This window comes from Manihot esculenta, chromosome 7 (assembly GCF_001659605.2).
Source record: "Manihot esculenta cultivar AM560-2 chromosome 7, M.esculenta_v8, whole genome shotgun sequence".
NCBI classification, from domain to species: Eukaryota; Viridiplantae; Streptophyta; class Magnoliopsida; order Malpighiales; family Euphorbiaceae; genus Manihot; species Manihot esculenta.
This window is the reverse complement of record NC_035167.2, coordinates 34,053,165-34,077,164: the sequence shown is the minus strand read 5'-3', so window position 1 is coordinate 34,077,164 and position 24,000 is coordinate 34,053,165. Positions and strand designations below refer to the sequence as shown.

Genomic DNA, 24,000 nt, shown 5'->3' with positions numbered 1-24,000 from the left:
TTAATAATATTATTAATAATTTATCAAAAATAAAATCAAAGCAAAATGCAAGCTAATAACTCGACTGTATGTCATATTGGATTATCACTGGAAATAAAAGCTTTCAAATTTTTTTTATATAATTTCAAATATTTAATGCATTAAAACACATCCTTAATATTTTGATATTTTCGCTTCAAACATGAAACTTTTTCTTTTCTTCTTCTGCCGAACCGCACGTGACTGGCTGGAAAGCGGGGGAAGACGTTCCACGTGACACCTACCTCATATTATTAAAACCATAAAACTATTTTCCCTTTTTTTCAACAAAATAATTATAATTTAAAAAATTAAAAAGGCAAAAATGATACACGGGTCCTCTTTATCCGAGACTCTAGTTCTAGTAGTTGCTCTTTCTCCTGGATTTAACACCCAACAAGGCTAGATATGGAGTGCAGTTGCACCAATTTTAGGAGCTCTTCTTCTTTGCTACTATCGCATTCTACACCTACTTCTCGTCTTCCTCACTCTCTCTTCCCTTCCAAGCTCAGATTACCGGTCTGCCTTCTACCAGCTCTTCCTTTTTTATTTAAAAAAAAAATGTGTTTTTGTCCTTCTAATTTATGTTGTTTTTGTTGTGTTTCTTCGTGATTAAACAGAAACTAAAGGTTCGGAATCATTTAGTGATAAAAAACGCTTGTGGGTTCGACGAAAATGGCTCCGTTAATGGATTTCCCATCACACCCGACAAGCTTTTTGTGCAAGAGGTAACATTTGTTCCTTTTTTTTAAAAATAAAACTGTTGATATATATTGTATTGGGTATGTTTTTTAAAGGCCTATTTATTTATTCCTGCTGTTCCTCTCTACGTTTATTTTGATTTTGATATTTTGCTGTTTGTTTATTAGGCAATTGGAGCTGAATATGGAGAAGGTTTTGAGACATTTAGACTAGATGGGCCTTTGAAGGTTGATGTGGTGAGCAATTTGAATTGAATTTGCTGTTTCATATGGTTTCTGGTATTGAGAAAGCATATAGGATATGTATGACTTACGGAAATTTTTGGTTTTTGCAAATAGGATTTTTTGAATGATAGACTGCAAGAAGGTTTTCTTCAACGAATACGCTATGCCATGAAACCAGATGAAGCTTATGGCCTTATTTTCTCATGGGATAATGTTGTGGTAATCTCCCAAAACTCTGCCATTGTGTTTCAAATTTCAAAAGAGTTCACAAATTGCTAAAAGAAAAAAGAAAAAAAGAAAAACCGTACACTTCTGGTTAGATTTTGCTTTGCCTCTTGATTCTGTGGGACCAAATACACTCGAGTCATTAGTGTTGCAAAATCTTAATGGAATGCAGAGTAAATGTCTAAATTAAATTTCATTAATTGTTCCCTTTCAAGTCCATAACATGGTTTTATTGTAAAGTGCTTCGGCTGTGTGTGTTTTTGAGTCTTGTCTTTGGGTGACAAGGGTAGTGCCTTAAGATGTCCCTTTGATGATCAACCATTAAAGTACAAGAATTTTATAAGGATTCCGTGCACTTTGCATAAAGGTGGGGTTTAAAAGTGAAAGATTCTGATGCTTTTTGTTAACCCTCCTTTAAACAATTGTTATGGTAGTGGTAGTAGGATATTTCTTCTTGCTGCTTTTGTTGTCATTGTTTTATTTGCTTATTTGTTTTAATCAATTGAGTTGAAGTTCTAATGTACTAAAATAATAAGAAACAGCAAGATCATAAGTGCATGAATTTCTAATGTAGTAAATTTAATTAAGGACAGCTCTAATTATTAAGGGAATTTGGAGGCTATTTTGTGAAGAAAAAAAGAAACTTGTCTCTCTCTTTTTCTCTAATTGTAAAAGAAGTAAGTTTAATGTTATTTTCCTCCCTTTTTTTGCCCTTTTTTCCCAAACAGGAAAGTTTTCTGCTTACCTTCTGAAATCTTTTAAAACAGGAGTGACACTGTCATTATGGCATTAAAACGGAAGAAAATGCCCAATTATCTGCACGCTAAGGGGCTTATTCCAATGCTATTCCTCTTTAATTTTATGTATGGTGTGTTTCAGGCAGATACTCGGGCTATGAAACTGAATATATGGAAGCAGCTTGCATCCGAAGAGGGTATGTAACTAAAAATGTCTTACCCTTAACTTGCTGAAATTGGAAACTCTTTGAGTTCATGTGAACTTGTATTTTTACCTTTAATTTAAAGTATTGGTAGAGTCAATGATAGAATCAGGAGCATAGTTATCAACCCCCTTGAGAACCATGTTTTGGTTACTGCAAACCGATTTTGCATTTCAAATCATTGGGAGACGTGGTCTTAGTCATCAAAATAGAGGTTCCAATAAGAAATGAAGGATGCAAGGAAAGAAAAAGAAGATAGATAAATAAATATGCATGTGTGCAATAGCATGTGAGTACAAGGATAAGAAGAAGAGGAGGAAGAAGAAAGGCTATGACAAAAGAAAAATAAAAAGAAGAAAATACATTTTAAAACACTTTAAATGAGGCAATAGATTTAAATATTAGTGGAATAGGTGGCAGTGTTAACTTAAAGAGTATAAATTATTTGTTTATTAGTAAAACTTTAAGATATTTTTAGAAAATATAAATATTATCAATTATTTGTCATATATTTAATTATATAAATATTATATTATATGCTTAAACATAATTTACATGCCTTAAATTAAATTAGTGCACCAACTAAATGTACTGCTAGTTAAATTAGCGTACCTATTAAGCCTACTCCCTATGTATCCTGTATTTCATTAATTGGTGTACTATGTTCTACATACCTGTACATGACTGAAGAGTACCACGATCCAGGTAAGTATGATTTGGAGAACTTTCTATGATATTTTTTAACTTTTTGGAAGAGACCTGCTGTTTTTGCAAAGATGTTTTGTCATGGTCTGTATATAAGTTCATTTAAATGTTGAAACAGCAGCAAGTTTTTTCGCGACCTTTTGTTTTCTCCATCATTTTTAGAGATGCAAGGGTTGCACTGGAACATCTTGTTGTCTCTGGGAGTCTTGTTGGATTTATATGGAGGCAATGTTCGTTGTTTTTTCTTTTAATTGTCAATGGGCCTTTTTTTTTACACTGTACACTCATTTGGATTATTGTATAGGAAAGGAAATTCCTGATGATGGATATGCACAAAGGTTGATGCTATATGCAGGTGCTGATCATGTATTTGAGAAGGTTTGAGAAATATCGGGTTCTCACTTTCATATGAAACCTTTTTTTTAGTTAATGACACAATTGAATGTTGGCTAAAAAAATGCTTTTCTTGTTTGATAAGAGATAGTGATCCATGTTTTGTTTAGGCAGAATGAATGTTTTCACTACTGTGTGTGAAGAAGAATAAAATTTAAAGATTTCCAGTTGTGTGGGCTTGCTGAAATTTACCTTAAATTTGATATAAGGGTTGTTTTCCTCTTAGTTCTTGGCACCAAGGTAATTCTAGTTAAGAAAGAGAGGTGGAGAATGTAAAAGCAAAATGTTTTGTGCATTTGGGATATAACATTTGACATACCATTGCATTGCTCAAATTTCAAGCTTTTTAAAGGATAGTCACTCCAAGATTGGGAGGTATTCTTGATTGACCAGCAGTTGGAGTTTGGCTTCATTTGTTTGGTGGGGATTTGGAGTCAATTTCCACTGTAGTTACTTTCAAGAATCTGCTAGCTTACCTGAGCTTTCACTTAATTATTTCAGGTATTACGCTGGGCGACAGTAGAAAGTGAAGTGGATAGATTGAAATTGAGGCTATCACAGCTGTATTATGATCATCTACTCAGAGTAAGGTCCTTTCTACTGACTGGCTGGTATGTTTGTCTCTTGAATTTAAAATTAAATTGCTGTCAATATTCTTCACTCAGCTCAGGGAACCCATTGAGGGGCTGAAAGAGTGGCTGGATGCTGTAGCAAGAGCTGGCATTCCTTGTGCTGTTGTTTCAAGTCTAGATCGGATAAACATGGTTGGGGCCCTGGAGAGGATGGGGCTGAAGAAGTATTTTCAGGTTGTTGACTTTCCTGCATATTGTGAAGAGAGAACCAATGGTCAAGACTCTTGTAAAGATGAAAAGATGTGTGGAATTATGAACAGCTTTTGCCCATTTCATCTAGTTATTTTCTCATATTGATTTGCTGATGGTGTTCAATGATTGATGTAAACTTGTTTTACAGCCATCACCCTGCTTCAACACACCCCACCCACCCCCCAAAAAAACCCACAAATATGCTGTGTTTTTCTAGTTACCATTTTCCCAATAGCCACTGGCTATATATGCTATGTTCGATAGTTCTGTGAGGTGATGGCAACCAAATCAGGTTGGGTGAATTTGAGTTTGTTAATTTTGGGTTGGTAGCTTGGATCAGGTTTTGGGAATTCATTTTAGGTTATTTGGGTTATTGGGATCAGTTTTGTTACACTTTAAAGTTGTGACTATATATTTGCTCCTTTTTCCATAATTTTTTTAAAATTTGAAAAATGAATAATTTTGCGCCATTCTGGTTTTCTATGCTCAAACCTAAAATATTTTAGCTAATTGAAATTTTATTTTGGGTTCAAGTTGGATTGGCACCACTGCTTTCACTTGTCAAATATATTTTCATTTTTGACGATTAAATTTTATCTTTTGGATGACATCCATCAAGAAATGAGTGTATTTTATAATCTAATGTGATGGTCTTAGAGATCATTGAATAATACTACATAGTAATTCTTTGAAGTTGCTAGACTTCTCAATAGTAGTTTGGATTTCACTGTTCATCCAAATTATGGTGGCTGCATCTAATGGTCATCTCTGTATTATTTCAGGCGACAGTGTCTGAGGAAGATGGTATGGAGTCAATAGCTCATAGATTTCTTTCTGCAGCGATAAAGGTATTGAAGCTTATTTTTGTTTTAAGATCATTTATGTCACGGCATTTTCCTTATTGGAGCATATCTTCTACACTTCTTTTTAATGTACTTCTTTTGAAGAAATCTTTTGCTTAGTTCAATTTTATTAGCTATGGATTCTTCGTATCTGCTTAGGATGGCCAATATACCTGTTATGAAGTTCTGTTTAGCTTGATTTGTTGATCTGTACATTTTGACCATGAAAAGGCTTTCTATGCAGTGATAATGGTCAATAATTGAAACTAAAACTGTAAATGCAGTAATATGATCCCTTGCTTTATTTTTTGGCTTGAAAAGTTGGCTTGATGAAAATTTTAGATAGAAAAAGGGTGCAATAATTTGCATATTATAGAGAACTGGTGCAAATTTTTCTACAAGATGGAGAATAATGTGACTGGTAAGACACATTCATAGGCCATATCTCCTGGCTGATTCAGTCCTGCTAGTATGATTTGGAAGAGATTTAAGAAGAGAGAGAAAAGAGAGTGAGGGGGGGGGGGGGGGGGGCTATAGTGATGAATAAGAGAAGTAAGCGCCGTGGCAACTTAGCGACTATGGTAATAGAAGTTCAGAGACAAGTGGGTGAGTGATCAAAAAGCTGATTTCCTTCAAGGGAAAAGGAAAGAAGAATAAAGCAATCACATATGCATATGCATGTACATCCATCATGAAGAATGAGCCAAATAGATTTCATACCTTAGTTGATTCTGTTCACTCACAAAGTAGTTTGATGTCCTTTGATAAATTTCTTGCAGCTGGATAGGAAACCATCCAAATGTGTTGTGTTTGAGGATGATCCCAGAGGCATAACTGCCGCTCACAACTGCACCATGATGGCTGTTGCATTGATTGGTGCTCATCCTGCGTATGTACTGCCAATTTACTTTTAAGAATTTTTAGTTCTGGCGTCTGATTCCTACACTTGCATGATCTAAACTCTGCTTGAAGCAAGACTAACTACGAATACTGCTGGCTTTTCACTGACAATAAATTTTTCTGTTCCTACGAGTTTTTTTTTTTTTCCGAAATTGCAAAATTATCTGTTTTCTGAAAAGAATTCCTGAATCATATTGAGAATTCATACAGCCGGGTTTCTCACTGGCATAGTCGATTGAATTCATGTTGGGTTTGAATGTAGTTTGATATCATTGCATCATCTGTACAGATTTTGACAAATGCAGAAAAATGCAGGTATGATCTGGTGCAGGCTGATCTTGCAGTTGGTAGCTTCAATGAGCTTTCAGTGATAAATCTTCGGAGATTATTTGCTAACAAGGGTTCTGGATTTATGGACAGGCAAAAGCAGATTATAGAGAAATCTCCCTCAAAAAGAAAGCTATCTATTGATACCATTTTCTGATTAGTTGTCATCTTTACCTATCTTTTCCTTTATTTCTCCCTGTAATTTAACCATCATAGCCCCATTCTAGGTACCGGTTTAAGAAGAGAGTTAGGGATTTGAGATTCAATTGGACTTGAATCCGAAAACTATTTATCTTGAATACTTTTGATAAATATTAAATTTATGTTATGTAATTAATAATTTTTTTAATAAATTGATTTTTTTTTTATACAATGCAAACACTAGTTTCATTAAAAGCTTAATAATGGGCAAAAAGTACAAGATCACACAGATTGTTTACTGAGCCTAAATTAAAAGCTCACTCAGCCTAGTCCAATTCTTTTCATGCTTTTGGCATGTATTGCTTTGGGAATTTGCTTTCATCAATTGCACTAAGAATATTGACTAACTTATCAACTATTCATTGTTGTGTTTGTTAGATTTTCATTTAAATCCTTCAATCATTGGTGTTTCAGCTTCTCTAAGTGTAAGGTGTTATAGGAGGTGAGTTTATCAAATCTTTGGATTCCATATCTACTTGTGCGTGTGGGTTTGAGGTCTGTGCCATAGGGTTCCGCGTCAACAACTCTCATATAGATCCCATATCAACATATTTTAACCCTTTCAAAGCTAGCATCTTCATTCCCTTCTCGCTCATGTGTCCAAGCCTATTGTGTCAGAAACCTGAGCTCGATGTACTATCAACTGCAGTAATCATGTTTGAATACCCTATAGTAGTGTATTAAGTTCTAGATTTTGTCCCGTACTATCACCATAACTCATTTCACAATTTTCTAGAAACTCTCCCCAAACACCGTTCTGTAGCCTGTACTGTCTAGCTAGTCAACAGAGATCAGATTTTTCTTCAAGTCAAGAATATATCTGATATCCTGTAGTTTTTGCTTACCCCCACTTGAGGTTTGGATACATACATCCCCCTATCCAGCAATCTCCAAGGCATTATTAGCAGCAATATACTCTTTCCCATAATTTTCAGACTTGAAATTATGGACTAACTGTCTGCTTGGAGAAGAATGAAATGATGCATCCAAATCAAATATCCATGAGTTAATCGGACTGTCCACACTAAGAATTAAAGCATCACCAATGTCATCGGCAGAATATACGAAATCATCATCTTTATAAAACTTGTTCTTTTGGCTTTTCTTCTTTTTAAGTTTAAGGTAATCTTTTTTAAAATGTCCCTTTTCACCAAAGTCCCAACAAATAACCTCGTTTTGCTAAGAGATTTCCCCTGCCCCTTTGACTTCGATCGACCATATTTACTATGGCCTCCCTTTAACTTGCTCCTACCCCTACCCTCGACACTGAGTGCGTTACCAGATGAATTTTGGATTTTCCTTTTGCGAATGCTCTCGCTCATGACAATATCCCAGACTTAATCAAACTTTAACTTTTCATGCCTATGTGAACTGCTAATTGCGGAAACAACAGTATCCCACGACTCAGGTAGAGAGGATAAAAAAATTAGAGCTCTTATCTCATCATCAAAATTAACGTTGACTGATGATCATATTAAATTCGCTAATATGATCCGTGACAGATTCACTTTCAGATATCTCCAAATTAAATAAACAACGCATCAGATATACCTTTAACTTTTGCGAATGCTCTCGCTCATGACAACATCCCAGACTTAATCAAACTTTACCTTTTCAGGACCATGTAAACTGCTGATTGCGGAAACAACAGTATCCCACGACTTAGGTAGAGAGGATAAAAAAATTAGAACTCTTATCTCATCATCAAAATTAATCTTGATAGAGCTTAATTGACTGATGATCATATTAAATTTGTTAATATGATCCGTGACAGATTCACTTTCAGATATCTTCAAATTAAGTAAACAACGCATCATATATACCTTGTTAATGGCCGACAGTTTCTCATACATGTTCACCAGAGCTGCCAGTAATTCTGCAGTCGTTGTCTCCTTAACGATATTAAAGGTAATGTTTCTTGCCAACGTCATACTGATCAACTCTAGTGCCTTCCGATCCTTCAAAATCCAAACCTCCTTTCATAGTTTCTGGCTTCTCCCCTGACAGGGATTCATGGAGGTTATTCTGATACAGATAGTCTTCAATCTGCATCTTTCATAAACCAAAATAAGTTCCATCGAACGTCTCAATTCGAACTTTCGAACTTTCCATTGTCTTTTCAGATTGTTGTGATACGAACCAAAAGCTCTGGTACCAGTTGTTAAGAATCGAACAATCACCCAATCCAAAAATAAGCACGAAAAGAAATCAACACATAGATTTAATATAGTTCACTAATTTAGCTACGTCCATGATGGCTAGAATTTTCTTATTTCTCTGTGAGTTTTCGAATAGAATATATTAGGTGAATATTATATACTTATATGTTTAGAAAAAATACAAAAAGACAAAATACTCCTAAAAAAGAGCTCCCGATTCCCACCTTTGGATGGGCGCTTCTGCTCCTGGCCAACTCAGCGCGGAGTTGGATCCATGACCGTGGAGTATGGTGCACATTCCATATATATATTATACTCCATATCTTAACACGCACAGTTGCCGTGATTGCGCTTTTCTTTCAATTTCCACTTTGAAGATCATATTATATTCATTTTGTTCAGTCATTTTCTTCGTAGAGTTAGCCCGCCTTCCCATCCTCTAGTTAGTCACCAGCTACATGGTGTTGTTTATTTATGTGATGGATGCATTTGAATTTCCAAGGAAGCAGCAAATAAAAGACCAAAGATTGAAAAAAGTGTTTTTATCTTTTTGATCCATGTATGCTTGCAGTATCATCAAACTAACGCCTATGATATTTTGTGAAACTTGGAATCATAGAACTGAATGCAAACCACCTTGCATGTGGCCATTCTGAATGTTTCTTCTGTTGTAATTGAGATTGCTTGAACATATTCATATGCTCACCATACAAAAAAATTGGTTTCAGTGCGTGATCTAATTTTAATTTCTAGATAATCAATGCATTTGTTTAACACATTATCCAAAAGATTTGGCGTATTTTTACTCTACGTCGCACAAAAAAGGATCTTTTTCGTATGAAATCTAATGAAAATATTGCAATAAAATATTGAGTAATTTCACACTTATCATCTTTTCTTCAGGTAGATAATAAGGCTGCAGTGCTTGGTTTTGTTGGGGCTCCTTTTACCCTGGCAGCACATGTTGTTGAAGGCGGCTCATCAAAGCACTTTTCGAAAATAAAAGGATTGGCTTTCTCTGAGCCCAAGGTACTTCTGTAGTAACATCTATCTGATTTTCTTGTACTAGAACATTCACCTGCTAATCTTTTCTTGCAGGCCATATAATAATGAAATCAAATTTTCATGACCCTCCTACAGGTACTTCATGCTTTGCTTAAAAAATTTGCTACATCAATGGCAAAATATATTCAATATCAAGCTGATAATGGGGCTCAAGCTGTTCAAATCTTTGACTCATGGGCCACAGAACTTAGCCCCGTGGATTTCGAGGAGTTCAGTCTTCCATACTTGAAGCAGATTGTGGATACCTTGAGAAAAACACATCCAGATCTCCCCCTAATCCTCTATGCAAGTGGATCTGGTAGCTTGCTTGAGAGGCTAGCTTTGACAGGTGTGGATGTAGTTAGCTTGGATTGGACAGTGGATATGGCTGAAGGTAGGAGGCGATTGGGACCCGATATGGCGGTTCAGGGAAATGTGGATCCTGGTGTTCTTTTTGGCTCAAATGAGTTTATCGCTAATCGGATAAACGATGTTGTGAGAAGAGCCGGAAGAGGGAAACATATATTGGATCTTGGTCATGGAATTGTAGTAGGCACACCAGAGGAGAATGTTGCTCATTTTTTTGAGGTTGCTAAAGGAATTAGATACTAGATGTCTTAGTTTTTATGTTCTGATTATTAAGGTTTATATATTCTTAGCTTCCTTTCTCTTTTCTCAATTGAAATTGATTCTGTTCCACAACATTCGTTACCATTTCATTACTGATCCAATTCCAGAGCATCACGTGGTTAAGAAAACTTGATATATCCATTGGTTTTAGTCAATTTTTCCAATCCAGTGACACAAGTTTGAAAGGTGTTCATGCAGGTTCAGTTACTCTTGGAGAATGTGGAAAAGAATCCACATCAGTTGGGAAGAAAGAAAAAAAAGGGAATGTAAGTGTGGGCAAGGTATATTGGATACATGGTATTGGTAACCCATTATAAAGCCCAGCAATATTTCGGTCCATAATTCCTACAACTTGGACCGAATCCGTCAGCAATTTCAAAACACAGGTAATTGAGACTTCTGTACAGAAAATGTTTGGTAAGCTTTGCTTTTCTCCAATCTTCTACCTTTATTGGCCACGCTAGAGAGCTAAGGGCATGGATGCTGGCACTTGCAGTCCTCTTTGAAGACATGTGCAATAACTCTGATATCTTTTTTTTTTCTTAATTAATTTGTAGTCCATGGAATAGGCACTTGTTTAACATGAAAAAAGGATTATGGTTCCATTAAAAAACAAAATAAGACATGAACATGTCTGGAAAAGATGAATCACCTTATCCTTTGTTATTTAAGTTTGCCCCTCTTCTAAGGGCATGCTTCCTCTGTAGGACCCTGTCGATCCATTGTTTCCAGCTGTGGCCTTAGTTAAAGATGGTCCATGCAAATTTCTAAGAAGTGGGTCTAAAAGCTTCAGCAGCTTTCAATCTACAGCATTACCTGACCTGGACCATAGGATTTAAGATGTCTTATATCTAGACAACAACATGGGCAAATGCAGCAAACCCACCACATGCCTCTTTGTGGTCAATAATGATCTCCATTTGTGGCCTATATGTCACCAAATAGGGTGCCTCAGCAGGTTTTATTTTTTTATTTTTTTCTCATTTTAAAAGGTTGAACTTTTCTAAACCCTCTAATTCTTTTTTCACAACTTTTTTTTTGTAAAAAAAAAAAGTATTAATTGAGGAAAATGGGCATTAAGATTTTAAAAGTGTTGCAGCCTCATATTATATTATGGGGGGAAATCAACCATAGAATTATTAATCCAATTATTTAAAAAAGAAATTAAACTAATAAAATCTCAATATGCAACTAATATAATTTGAGATTGCTTCCCTACTATGTTTAACCTTAATGATACTTTTTAATCTCAAGCCTTTAAAAAAAATTAAATTAATTTTATTTAATTACTTTCCTCTTTGCAATTTTAATTTGTAATATTTACAAATAATTTGTAATATTTAGAAGCCGTACCAAATCTACAGGTAAAGTTAGGTTGCACATTCCCATTATTAGAACATAAGTTAGGTGATCAAAATATTGAGAAAATTAAAATTTATCTGTATTCACAAATTATTATAATATTATTAAAATATTTAACTTTAGACATTTTGATTAGCATTTTCTCATTAATACTAAAAAAAATTTACATTTTATCATAATATAATATTTCTATGATTAAGTAAAAATATAACTAAGAAAGGTTAAAAATAATATATATATATATATTTTTTTTATATCAAACAAATAAGAAAATTTTGATAACTTACATGAAACAAAGCAAAGATTCAAAATTTTGAACTAACTCGAAAAGCTTGGCTTTTTTTGTGGGTTTTAGCTGGCCTTGGCCAACTGCAATTCTTTATGTTTCTTCCAAGCAAAAAGAAGGCATCTTCTACCTCTGATCTCATTTTCATGTCATCCCCTATTAATATACACAGCCTAGCAAAAGCGCAAAAAAAAAAATTCCTTCAATATGCAGAAGCTGATAGTCACATCTGATTTGGTTATCCTTCATTGAATCCCTCTCTTCACATAGGCTCTCTCCTTTTTAAAGGTATTGCTTCTTTTCAGAGCTTTATTTCTCGTTTTGTTTCACATTTTCTGTGAATTTGCCCAAATGGTTGATTTTCTGTTATGTTCTTGATATTGGGATCTGTAGTTTGTGATCTTAATTTTTTTAAAAAATATGGTGGGTTTGAAGTTGTTTTTCAAATGACAGAACCATCATGGATTAATATGTTGCTGCATTTTGTGAAGCTGGGAAGTTTCAAATATCAGATTCTTTTGCGTTTATGTTATTCAATTTTTCTTCTATAAAAATTATTTCTTGATCTATGCATTGATGTATGAATCTAAAATCAAGGAGAAGATTTAAACTCGTGATTTCTTTGTTGTAGAGTAATTGGTTGCATTTTAGCATTTAAACTCACGAAGCAAACAAAAGAGCTCTGTTTGTTTTTGCTGAAAATATTATCAGAGAAAATTTTATATATTATCTTGCAGTTGGAACCCTCATAAAAATATTTCAATGAAAAGTGTCTTAATTTTATTTTCAGTCTCCACTATCGTCAGCAATAGAGATCATTATGTCCAGTAAATTAACTAAATCCCTTATGTCATATCCTTCTATTGTATTCAGCATTATGAGAAATCATCAATAATCCATTTCAAAAACATGTCTTGCAATGTAGTAATGGTGAGATTTTTGCCTAAATGGTATTGCCCTATTGCCTGCTATTGCTATCGGTTGGATTTGGCATGTTACTAGATTTATTATTGTTATTTTGTTAGAATGAATCCTGTATGAATACTTTTTTTCTGTGATTTATTTGTTCACCAGATTCATTTCTAGTATTTGCTTGGCTGCTTGGTGTTTCATCTCCTCATATAGCATCGAAAAACACTAGGGAATGCTGAAAAATGTGCTTGAATTCTGGTAATTCTTCCTATGCGGTCCAAACCCGATTCGAATTTCAATTTCAGCTTCCAGTATCTATCCTTCATGAGGTTGGATATTCAGCATACAACAGATTCACACTTGAGGTCCAAATGGACAAGGAAATCACAACCAGGATTCCTATTGTGCTAAAGCACAATATTAGTGAAGACGGTTGAGTTCTTGAGTTCAAAATACTTCTTTCCTACAAATTATATATAATATTTCTAGGCCTTCTAGCTAGAGGACATATTAGTCTATCAGGCTTTGATATTTACAATGGAGCATAAAGGCAATGTATTGATGCAGAGGTATGACTTTGGGCGATTGTTAGGCCAAGGAAATTTTGCTAAGGTTTACTATGCAAGGAACCTTCAAACTGGTCAGAGTGTAGCTATTAAGGTTATTGACAAGGAGAAGATTCTGAAAGTGGGGCTGATTAATCAGATCAAGAGGGAGATATCCGTTATGAAACTCGTTAAACATCCAAATGTTTTACAACTTTATGAGGTCATGGCCTCCAAAAGCAAGATTTACTTTGCCATAGAATATGCTAAAGGTGGTGAGCTCTTTAAGAAGGTAGCAAAAGGAAGGCTCAAAGAAGATGTTGCAAGGAACTATTTTCAACAGTTAATCAGTGCAGTTGATTTTTGTCACAGCAGAGGTGTCTATCACCGGGATTTGAAACCAGAGAACTTACTACTGGATGAAAATGGAGTTTTAAAGGTATCAGATTTTGGATTAAGTGCACTTGTCGAGTCCAAGAGCCAAGATGGTTTGCTCCACACAACTTGTGGAACTCCTGCATACGTTGCTCCTGAAGTTATCAAGAGTAAAGGCTATGATGGGGCCAAGGCTGACATTTGGTCTTGTGGTGTAATCTTATATGTATTGCTGGCTGGTTATCTCCCATTCCATGATGCAAATTTGATTTCTTTGTACAGGAAAATAACCAAGGCAGAATATAAATGCCCCAACTGGTTTCTGCCTGAAGTGCGCAAGCTGGTCTCGAAAATGCTCGACCCTAATCCAAGTACTAGAATTTCCATTGAAAAAATAATGGAAAATCCCTGGTTTAGAAAAGGGTTCAACCCGAAAGCTGCTGAAACTAAAATTGATGTTAAGAAATTGGATCCTTTGGTGGCTGATACAACTTTGGATCCTTATGAGAATGCTTTCATTTTTGCTGAAGATAAGAAAGAGTTGAACAGACCTATAAGCCTGAATGCTTTTGATATCATCTCTCTTTCAAATGGGCTTGACTTGTCTGGTTTTTTCACCAAAAGTCAGCAGGAGAAAGAAACAAAATTCACATCAATGCACTCTGCCTCAACTATCATATCTAAATTAGAAGACACAGCTAAGCATCTGCATTTGGAAGTAAAGAAAAAGGATAGAGGGCTGTTGAAGTTGAAGGGATCTGAAGAAGGTAGAAAGGGGGCATTGTCCATTGATGCAGAAATATTTGAGTTTACTCCATCTTTTCATATGGTAGAGGTGAAAAAATCAGCTGGTGATACATTGGAATACACACAGATATTGGAACAAGGTTTAAGGCCAGCTCTCAAGGACATTGTCTGGGTATGGCAAGGGGAACAGCAGCAGAAACAACAACAGGCGCATTCGTCATAGTCCGTTTCGCTTAGGTGCTGTGCTGTTGTGTGCTATTGTTGTCTTTGAAATTTTAGAGTTCATTTCATTAATGTATACTTGACTGCTTATGTTTGCAAGAGACATATGATTTTGTGTGCTTGAGCCAACCATATCTGGTAAGACTTCATTTCATATGTTTGCAAGAGACATATGAAATAAGCTTGTTTCTGAATTACTATTTCTTGGAAAATTTTATCTCAGATTTGTTGAAATATCCGTGTTGAGTGCAAAAGTTGATGTAGAAGGTAATGCTTAGGGCATCATTGGGAGAAAAGAAGGAAAATGTTCTGTGCATGTATTGATCTGGCATTGAAATTTTTGGTTCTTAACCATTTTCTTCGGTTGTGAGCTTGGAAGCTTGACCTTGTTGCTAAGTGGGAACTCTTTGATCATTATTTATATCAAACAGCTATTCATCACCACTCACCAGTGTTGAATACAGCACAACATAGACATAATGTCCACCATATTTTAGTTCAATTGCCTGCCACATTTTCCTCACCAAATCTGATACTGTAAATCTATTTTTAAATATTGGTTTAATCTGAAAAAAGACATCCAACCCATTTGCAAAATTACAATTTAATCCAATTATTTCAATTTTAACAATTTTAACCGAAAAATTTAATGGGTTTTAGCTTATTGGTATTTGAGTTTAAACCCAAGAAAAAACCATTTCGACCAAATTGCATAGCTAGTGATTTTATCCAATTGGGAAACTGAGCTTTCAAAGAGCAAAATTAAACCTACAAGTATCAAACTCTTTCCCCCACCACAATTTTGGAGATATTTGGTTGGCTGAAATTGAAAGCCTAATTTTGATCAATCAGATAAAATACAATTTGTTCTTTGAATTTCTTCTATTCTAAGCATGACGGATAATTTATAACAAAATTTATTTAAATCCTATAACCTTTCATCTTGTCAAGAAAGGTAGGAATTTAGATATAGAAGTAAGTGCAGGAAATTAATAAATGATGAACCCACATGTCCATTTAATGTTTTTTCTGCACAATAATAAACACAAAAGAACTGATCTCTTGTGTCCTATTCAAAGCAAAGAAAAGAAGACAAAAGCAAAGTGAAACTGAAATTCACATCCTGAATTGTCTCCAACCCAGAAATGTTTCCACTTGCTAAAGCATAATTCATTGAGGCCTCAAAACAAAGTTCCAATTTTTAGACATAGACATGACTATTAAATCTATCTCCAAACACATCCCATCATTTTTAAGTCTTGGAAATACCAATTCCTACAATCTTTTGGCTCTTTCAATGTCCATCCATACCAAAAAAAACCTCCAAGGCAACCATCAAACTTGGCCACTTGTCCTAGAACAAACTGGTGGGTCCTGTCCTGTCCAGCCTTCTGCAACTTTCTAACCAGTGATATTTCAGACAACTAAGCCAATCCTTCATTTCTTGCCCTTAAAACTTGATACTATATACCTCCATTTGCTGCCTTTACAGCAAGCTTACAGATTCCTGGTTCTGGTTTCATGCACATTGTTCACAAAGGATTCTGAAACATGTTTTCTGACTATATGCATCTCCAACCCATTAAACTGAAACTGAATTCTGTTCATACCAAATTGATATATTTATCTTATCGAATTAAACTGAGATTGCTTTAGCAAGTATTCATGGAATTGCCTTTAAACTAAAAGATTAACTGGAATCTTAAAAAAAAAAAAGCATAATTAATTAGGTGAATGATGATTGAATGGCACGTGTTTACATGCTTAATTTTAAGTAATTGATTTAGCATCTATGAGTGTTATCTTTATCTATGAAAAGGGGAAGCTTGAAAAAGGGAAGAGAAAATTCACATGATGCGTGTCAGGCAATTGCAAGAAAGGTGGTGAAGGATATTAACAAAAAAAATTTTAAATTAAATTAATTTATTATTTAAAATATATATAATTTAAATTGAGAAAAGAGATTAAACAAATTGGATGGATTCATGCATTTTCATCTCACATCAACTTTCACTAGCAAAAGGGGAAAAAATAATATCTGTTTTGCTTTTGAATATGTATGTAATTTTATTTAGTGGCAAAAAAGAAAAGAGATACATCTCTCTCCTTCTGAACCATTAAAGTCTCATATTATATGAAAATTGTGGGCCAATAATAATTTGTTTTATTTAATTGTGTCATCATTTAAACTGCATTTCTTTTCTTTTTTGTCTAATAAAGCAATATTAAATTTTGCTTTATTAAATTTAGTAAAGACCCTTGTGATTAAGGAATTAGAGAAAAAAAAATAAAAAGCAAGTAGTAGCCCTTAAAATCACTATTTTTTTAAAAAATAATATTTAAAAGTGGTTAGTTAATTAAAGACATGAATTAATATATTATTTGTGGATATTAATAAAAAAAAAAAAAAGCAAGCAAATGATAAATGCCACTTGATGAGATTACGAAACAAGTGGACAAAACATGGATCCAACTAAGCATGTCTGTCAATTTCAATGAAATTGAACTCTTATAATCAATCTCTCTTATTGTAGTTCCTATCACTTTCTCTCTAGATTGAAGGAGATACCCACTAATTAATAGAAAAACTTTAACTTAATATCAAGATATTTATATATAAAATTTTATTTTTATATAATTTATTTTTTGTGGGAGTAAACTTCCTTGCATGTTGAGGTGTTGTTGGCCACTTCTTTTTTAGATTAAGAAATTGATTAAAATCTTTATGCTGAATCCAATTGGGATTTATTCCTTCTTCATCATGATCATGATCATCATCATGATCATGATCATCACTCAAAGAAAAAATCTGATATCACCTAACATAAAAATCCTAAAATGAGTGGTTACATGATGCTATTAAGGAAAGGAGTCAAGTAAAGACTCGATGACTATTATGATAATGCCATTTAAATAATTATTACATTCATTTGTCCATTCTTAAGAATCCCATTACCATGCATCTTAATTTCTTCATTAAACAATCTTCTTTATATTAAATTTCTTAAAACATTACTGTTTAAATCCTATTTAATAATATTAATTATTTTAGTAGCTCTTAAATATTTTAAATTTATATCAACTACATAAAATGTAACAGAAAAAGAAAAAAAAAAGAAAAAGTTGATAAAGTAAGCTCAACTGCTCATGTAGAAAAGTTAGCCATTGTCTTAATTTATGGCTATGAAAGTATGCCATTTGTACAAAAATCCTAAGGTTGCTAGACTTAAAATTTAATAATTTAATATTCATATTATAATTCCATCAAATTAACAATCTTTTTATTCAATTTTTTATTATGTAATATTTTTTAATCTTTAAATTATATTAAAATTAATATTTATATCTTTCTATTAGTTATATATTTTAATTACATCAAATTTTTATACTAATATTTTAATTTAATAAAATTAAAAGTCTTTTATAAAAATATATTTATTAATTTTAATATAATTTTAAAACGTAAATGTATAAAAGGGAGGATTTAGGTAAAGGTGAGTAAGTTGAGGGAAGATAAGGTAGTGAATACTGGAAAGTGTCCAATCATAACACATAGTCTCGTGAGTTTGCCACCCTATCCTTTTATCTTAATCAATCCTCTTCAGTGCGTTGCACATGTTCGCTTCTTTCGCTCAATAAAAACCCTTTTTTATTATTATTTTATTAAATTCATTTGAATTATCACAAACTTAAAACTTAATTTATAAATTACCCTTTTATCTCTGCTAAGGACGCTTAATAATTTTTCTGCTAAAATATTATGTATTTTTATTTAAATAAATATCAGACGGCCATTTAATTTTTTTTTACGTATATACAAAAACTACAAAATGACTGAATCTATTTATTATTTTTTCTCACATCACATCACCGAACTGGATTATTTATTATTCAACCTGAGCTCGCGATCGATCCGACTTGTTCTACATGGTTGGATCAAAACTTAAAATACCGAATTGATCAACAAAAAGAAATTTCATAAATTTTGAATCAACATTAATCTTTTTAGGTTCGGTGTCATTTAAGATAAATGAAGCTCACGATGATCAATATCAATCTTACTTTTTAATACATAAAAATTATGTATGGTTTGTGAACTCCATCCATGTTTTTATCGATTTTCGTACATAGAAATTAAATTTAATTCCTTCACTTTTGTTATGTATAAAAAATTATTCTATGGAATCACATATTGATTAATCATGAAAAGGAGTTTCATACTTAGTAGGATTAACTTAGTAAACTTTCATGCAAAATAAATGAGAAGCAAGACAGTTTAATTAATTAATTTATTTATTTTTATACAATTGAAACTTAAATTTCACAATTTTTTTAAAATAAACTTGTTTGATGTTGAAATTAATATGAATGCTTAGAATGTGATTATCCAAAAAATATATATTTAATTTAATCAAGTGGGGTAATTTAAAAAATAATAATAATAAGACAGTGTTTGACCCACAAAACGTGGCAGCTCACCTAAGCCAACTAGACAGCTGTGTTTTGCTGACAAACAGCCCTCTTCTCATATCCTTAACAGACTTTGGAATCCTCTCTTCAGATCCTTAAACCATGGCCAAATCTTTCTTATTTTATTTTCTCATTCGAATATGATAAAAAAAAATTAAATATTATGAATATAAATATTTTTAATTAAATAAAAAAAAAAGTTCGAACTCAAATTTCAAAGTAAAAAAAGCACCAATCAAAAGAGCATCAATTTTCATTTGATACATGGGTTGAGCCCTCACCAAATCTACCGTTGAGCTCACCCACATCACATTATTCCTTTTCTTCATTTAAAAAATATAATCATTGTATATTTAAATATTATTTTTCTCCATAGAGTTAATTAATTGTACTAGTTGTTTTTTTCCATAAAAATTATTGATATTAAAAATAGTAGTTTTTTTTTTAGTGTCAGTTTGAGTATTTAAATCTCGACAGTTTTTTATTTTATTTTGAATTATTAATTTATAACTAATATTTTAAAAGTTAAGATGAATTCTTGAAGAAATAGTGGTTTTCAAGATTCAACATATTGTTCAAAATGTTGAAATGGGACCTCTAATTAAATCAAACGTGCAACCAAACTACTTGAAAATGCAACTTACCTTTTTTCTTTGTTTATTTATTTTTATGAAAAAAGAAAAAAAAGAATATCAAGAAACAATGGTACTACAGGAAAATGCAGAAATTTGGAAGTCAAGTTTTTTTTTTTTTTTTTTCAGAAAAAAGAGGAGTCAACCAAGCCATTGCTCCCATTTGTCCATGTCTCTTATTGCCTACAAAAAATGGCTGCTGCAAGAAAGTTGCTTATTAGTTCCCACTTCTCCGTTTTCACACTTATCATATATACACCACACCTCAAACAAATCCATAAAAAAAATAATTTATAAAAATAAAAATAAAATTCTTGTTATATAGTCACATAATTTAAATATAGAATTTTGATGAACAAAATTTATTTATTTTTTGTTATTATAGTAACACAATTTAAATGTTGATAATATTATTCCCCTAAATTCAAACCTTTGAAAATTAAAGATAAACCCAAAACCAAAAGTTTCCCAAAAATGTTATAGTAAGGTTGTCACTTTCTCTGTGACCCAAAATTAAGGATCATAACTGGGTAATGAGCAGAGGTTGATGATATCTTACGTTATGTAAGAGAATTAATGACGAATTAAGTTTAGCAATTTCAATTCTTTACCAAAGTTGTTTATTATGGTTCACACTTAATTTATTTTTTATTTTTTAAAAAAATCATTAAAAAAGATTCATTCATAACCTACCACAAAAACCCATGAGATACTTTCCTCTTATTTAAAAAACAGATCCCATCCTTAGAATCTATATCCTCTTCTTCTTCTTCTCCTTCTCCTTCAACCCAAAATTTCTCTTTGTTTCTCTCTTATTTATAGATATACGAGTTTAGAGAAAGACACCCATTAACAAAAAGTTTCAGTTTTTCATGGTCATGGACATGGAGGCTGGATCTCCTTCACCCAACCAAAAGCCTTTAACCAGGCTAAACGCCTTCGTTGCCAACTCTCGACTTGGCAAGCGATTCAAACTCGCCGAGCGAAACTCCACCTTCACCACTGAGTTACGTGCTGGCACTGCTATTTTCCTTACCATGGCTTACATCCTCGCCGTCAACGCCTCCATCCTTACCGACAGTGGCGGCCCTTGCTCTGTTTCTGATTGTATTCCACTCTGTTCCGACCCAACCATCCCAGTCTCCAACTGTACTGGGTCATCCCTCCGAATCATCCAGCCTGACGATTCTTGCAAATTCGACCCGGTTAATCCAGGATACGCTGCTTGTTTAGATAAAATACGTAAAGACCTTATAGTAGCCACTGTAGTTTCTTCTCTTATTGGATGTGTGATAATGGGTGTCTTTGCTAATCTTCCTCTCGCGTTGGCTCCTGGTATGGGCACAAATGCTTATTTCGCTTATACAGTCGTCGGATTTCACGGGTCGGGTAATGTTTCATACGAGAGTGCATTAACTGCAGTTTTCATCGAAGGTTTGATCTTTTTAGCGATATCTGCCATTGGGTTACGGGCACAACTAGCGAAACTCGTTCCGAAGCCGGTGAGGATCAGCTCCTCAGCTGGTATCGGTCTTTTCCTCGCATTTATCGGTTTGCAAAACAACCAAGGACTCGGATTAGTTGGATACAGTCCGTCGACTCTGGTCACTCTCGGTGGCTGCCCGAGATCCTCACGTGCCTTGTTAGCTCCGGTTACGACGTTAGCTAACGGAACTATTGCTTTGATCCCGGGCGGCACCGTTTCGGGGGATATTCTCTGCCTCCGTGACAGAATGGAGAGTCCAACGTTGTGGCTTGGAATAGTTGGATTTTTTATTATTGCTTATTGCTTAGTGAAGAATATTAAAGGGGCAATTATTTATGGAATTGTTTTCGTGACGGCCGTTTCGTGGTTCCGAGACACAAGTGTAACGGCGTTTCCTAACACCGTTGCAGGGAATGCAGCTCATGAGTATTTTAAGAAGGTGGTGGATGTGCATGTAATAAAAAAGACAGCTGGGGCTTTAAGCTTTAAGAGTATAAGGAAAGGCTATTTTTGGGAGGCTTTGTTCACGTTCTTATATGTAGACATTTTGGACACAACTGGTACCTTATACTCAATGGCTCGATTTGCTGGATTTTTGGATCAAAATGGAAATTTTGAAGGTCAATACTTTGCTTTCATGTCGGATGCCACATCAATAGTAGTTGGATCATTGCTTGGAACATCTCCAGTTACGGTGTATATTGAATCATCAACGGGTATACGGGAAGGAGGACGTACAGGATTAACATCATTAACCGTAGCCGGATATTTTTTCTTGGCATTTTTTTTCACTCCATTATTAGCGTCTATACCTGCTTGGGCAGTAGGTCCGCCGTTAATTTTAGTGGGAGTATTAATGATGAGAGCAGTGGTAGATATTGAATGGAACGATATGAGGCAAGCTATACCAGCATTTATTACATTGATTTTAATGCCTTTGACTTATTCTATTGCTTATGGATTGATCGGTGGAATTGGGACATATATTGTTTTGCACTTAGGAGATTGGGGGGAGGAACTCCTGGTGAAGGTTGGTGTCTTGAATAGTAGAGGTGAGAAAGAAGAAGTTGATAGTGGTAGTGGGCCTAGTGGCAGCAATCGTAGTAATGGTAACCACAGTAACAACGGCAACGGCAACGATTTTAGTGATGCAAATGAACAAAACAGACAAGATAGAAGAATGAAAACAATTGAAACGGAAGTTTAGGGACTTGGGATAGTACATAGTATAATTTTGCAAATTGTCTTTTGTCCTTAATTTTAGAATTTCAATATAATATATATATAATTATTCTCATTTTTTGAATTTTTCTTAAGAAATAGTAGGGGGAATTAGAGGTTTGATTCATAAAAGAGGTTGATGTAAATAAATACTATTCATCTTATGGTTGATCAGATTTTTGTTTTACTTATAATTAATTAATTGATTCTAATTATCCATGTTTTATTAATTTTCATTTTGAGAAGAGAAAGCATGTGACATGTGTAGAGATGCTCAAAACTGTAATTTGACTATTATGAATTGGATCCAATAGATTTCACAGAAATTCTTTATTCCAAAATAACTTTTTTTTATATATATATATTAATGTGGGCTAATGAATTAATAATAATTAGTAGACTATATTCCCTTTCTCACCACAAAAGGGATTAATTTCAAAGTAAATAAATAAATAAATTTAATTTAAAATCTCACAACTTCTTTTTTTTTAATGAAAAATTAAACATCAATAAAATCTGAAATCTCTTAAATCTATTCGAATACAATTATTATCGAATTTCTTTTTGTTTTAATGGAAAATTAAATATCTGTAGAATCTGAAATCTCTTAAATCTATTCAAATACAATTATTATCGAACTAAATTTGTGAATGCAATTTTTCAATTTTTTATATATTTAAAATAAAAAATAACATAAAATAAAATAATTTAATTATTATCTTATTCCAAACTTTTAGATATTACTCCCTCTCTCTCTACATAAATAAATCAATCTTTTGCCTTTCACTTTGGTACTTTATGGTTAATCATTAACACTTTTTCTAATGGTGAATATGAAAAGTCTTCTTTTTAGTGTTTATAGGCCTACCCAAGGATTTCTTTCCCCTTAAAGTGTATAGGTTCTACTAATGCATCCAATTGTATTAAAAAAAAGAATAATATAATTGAAAAAGCTAAATTTTATGTGATCCAATAAAAATTAAAATTACATAATTTGGAATCAGACCAAAATCGATACATTTAAATTTAAAATTAACTTAATCAACTGGTTTTAATTCTTAAATCGGATAAAATTATTTATTAGAGACCGTTTTGATTTCTCCTTTTTTAAATCAAAATATAACTCAGTTTGAAATCAGTTGATTTAAATTAAAATCAATTGATTCAAACCATAACTTATCTGATTTAAAATTTTATTTTTGTTTTTTTCATTTAATTTATATGGGTTAATTTGGTTTCCTCTAATTTTTATACTATATATAAATAAATAATGCATTATAAATTTAAGTTGTATAAATTTTTGTATTTTAATGTGTAAAATATTAATATGTAGTAGTTTTTGAAAAAGATTGAAATGGAATAACTAAAATCAATTTGAATCGTAATTATTTAAAATAAAAATTGATTCGTATTACAATCATTTCAAATTTAAAGTATATATAAACTTTTTGAATCATAATTATTTAAAATCGAAACTGATTCGTATTACAACTATTTCAAATTTAAAGTACATATAAACTAATAATTATGTTTAAAATCGGATTGAAAACTAATTTAAAATATGAAATTAAACGTAAATGATAAGAGGGTAAGAGAAAAAATATTGCT

General features: G+C 33.0%; 4 protein-coding genes across 7 annotated transcripts; all 4 read left to right on the top strand.

Annotated features, from left to right (window-relative positions):
* Positions 1-335: 335 nt before the first annotated feature.
* Positions 336-6,473, top strand: LOC110619257 (5-amino-6-(5-phospho-D-ribitylamino)uracil phosphatase, chloroplastic). Its single transcript, XM_021762566.2, has 11 exons — positions 336-537; positions 639-746; positions 888-956; positions 1,059-1,163; positions 2,049-2,103; positions 3,119-3,192; positions 3,709-3,792; positions 3,873-4,013; positions 4,814-4,879; positions 5,653-5,762; positions 6,089-6,473. Exons 1-11 carry the CDS (start codon positions 427-429, stop codon positions 6,255-6,257), a joined length of 1,092 nt encoding a protein of 363 aa, XP_021618258.1. The 5' UTR covers positions 336-426; the 3' UTR covers positions 6,258-6,473.
* A 2,466-nt stretch (positions 6,474-8,939) lies between these two features.
* LOC110619094 (uroporphyrinogen decarboxylase, chloroplastic) lies at positions 8,940-11,658 on the top strand. 4 transcript variants are annotated; one of them, XM_043958252.1, is made up of 4 exons: positions 8,940-9,489; positions 9,559-9,600; positions 9,710-10,092; positions 10,333-11,658. In XM_043958252.1, the coding sequence occupies exons 2-4, from the start codon at positions 9,570-9,572 to the stop codon at positions 10,402-10,404; spliced, it is 486 nt and encodes a 161-aa protein (XP_043814187.1). In that variant the 5' UTR covers positions 8,940-9,489; positions 9,559-9,569; the 3' UTR covers positions 10,405-11,658. The 4 variants fall into 4 exon arrangements, with proteins under 4 accessions (XP_043814187.1, XP_043814186.1, XP_043814185.1 ...); XM_043958251.1 differs by having other exon boundaries at positions 8,940-9,600; XM_043958250.1 differs by having other exon boundaries at positions 8,954-9,489; positions 9,559-10,092.
* Positions 11,659-11,780: 122 nt separating this feature from the next.
* Positions 11,781-14,817, top strand: LOC110619255 (CBL-interacting protein kinase 2). The gene is made up of 2 exons (XM_021762565.2): positions 11,781-12,070; positions 12,857-14,817. The coding sequence occupies exon 2, from the start codon at positions 13,232-13,234 to the stop codon at positions 14,582-14,584; it is 1,353 nt and encodes a 450-aa protein (XP_021618257.1). The 5' UTR covers positions 11,781-12,070; positions 12,857-13,231; the 3' UTR covers positions 14,585-14,817.
* Positions 14,818-20,387: 5,570 nt separating this feature from the next.
* LOC110618436 (adenine/guanine permease AZG1) lies at positions 20,388-22,468 on the top strand. Its single transcript, XM_021761567.2, has one exon. The coding sequence runs from the start codon at positions 20,558-20,560 to the stop codon at positions 22,376-22,378; it is 1,821 nt and encodes a 606-aa protein (XP_021617259.1). The 5' UTR covers positions 20,388-20,557; the 3' UTR covers positions 22,379-22,468.
* The last annotated feature ends 1,532 nt before the right edge of the window (positions 22,469-24,000 follow it).

Bases quoted from the DNA above. Each gene is read 5' to 3' on its own strand.
- LOC110619257 (XM_021762566.2), top strand. From the start codon at position 427: ATGGAGTGCAGTTGCACCAATTTTAGGAGCTCTTCTTCTTTGCTACTA. The intron at 1,164-2,048 runs GTAATCTCCCAA...GGTGTGTTTCAG, and splicing joins TCTCATGGGATAATGTTGTG to GCAGATACTCGGGCTATGAA. The intron at 4,014-4,813 runs GTTGTTGACTTT...GTATTATTTCAG, and splicing joins GGCTGAAGAAGTATTTTCAG to GCGACAGTGTCTGAGGAAGA.
- LOC110619094 (XM_043958250.1), top strand. From the start codon at position 9,586: ATGACCCTCCTACAGGTACTTCATGCTTTGCTTAAAAAATTTGCTACA. The intron at 10,093-10,332 runs GTTGCTAAAGGA...GTGTTCATGCAG, and splicing joins ATGTTGCTCATTTTTTTGAG to GTTCAGTTACTCTTGGAGAA.
- LOC110619255 (XM_021762565.2), top strand. From the start codon at position 13,232: ATGGAGCATAAAGGCAATGTATTGATGCAGAGGTATGACTTTGGGCGA.
- LOC110618436 (XM_021761567.2), top strand. From the start codon at position 20,558: ATGGTCATGGACATGGAGGCTGGATCTCCTTCACCCAACCAAAAGCCT.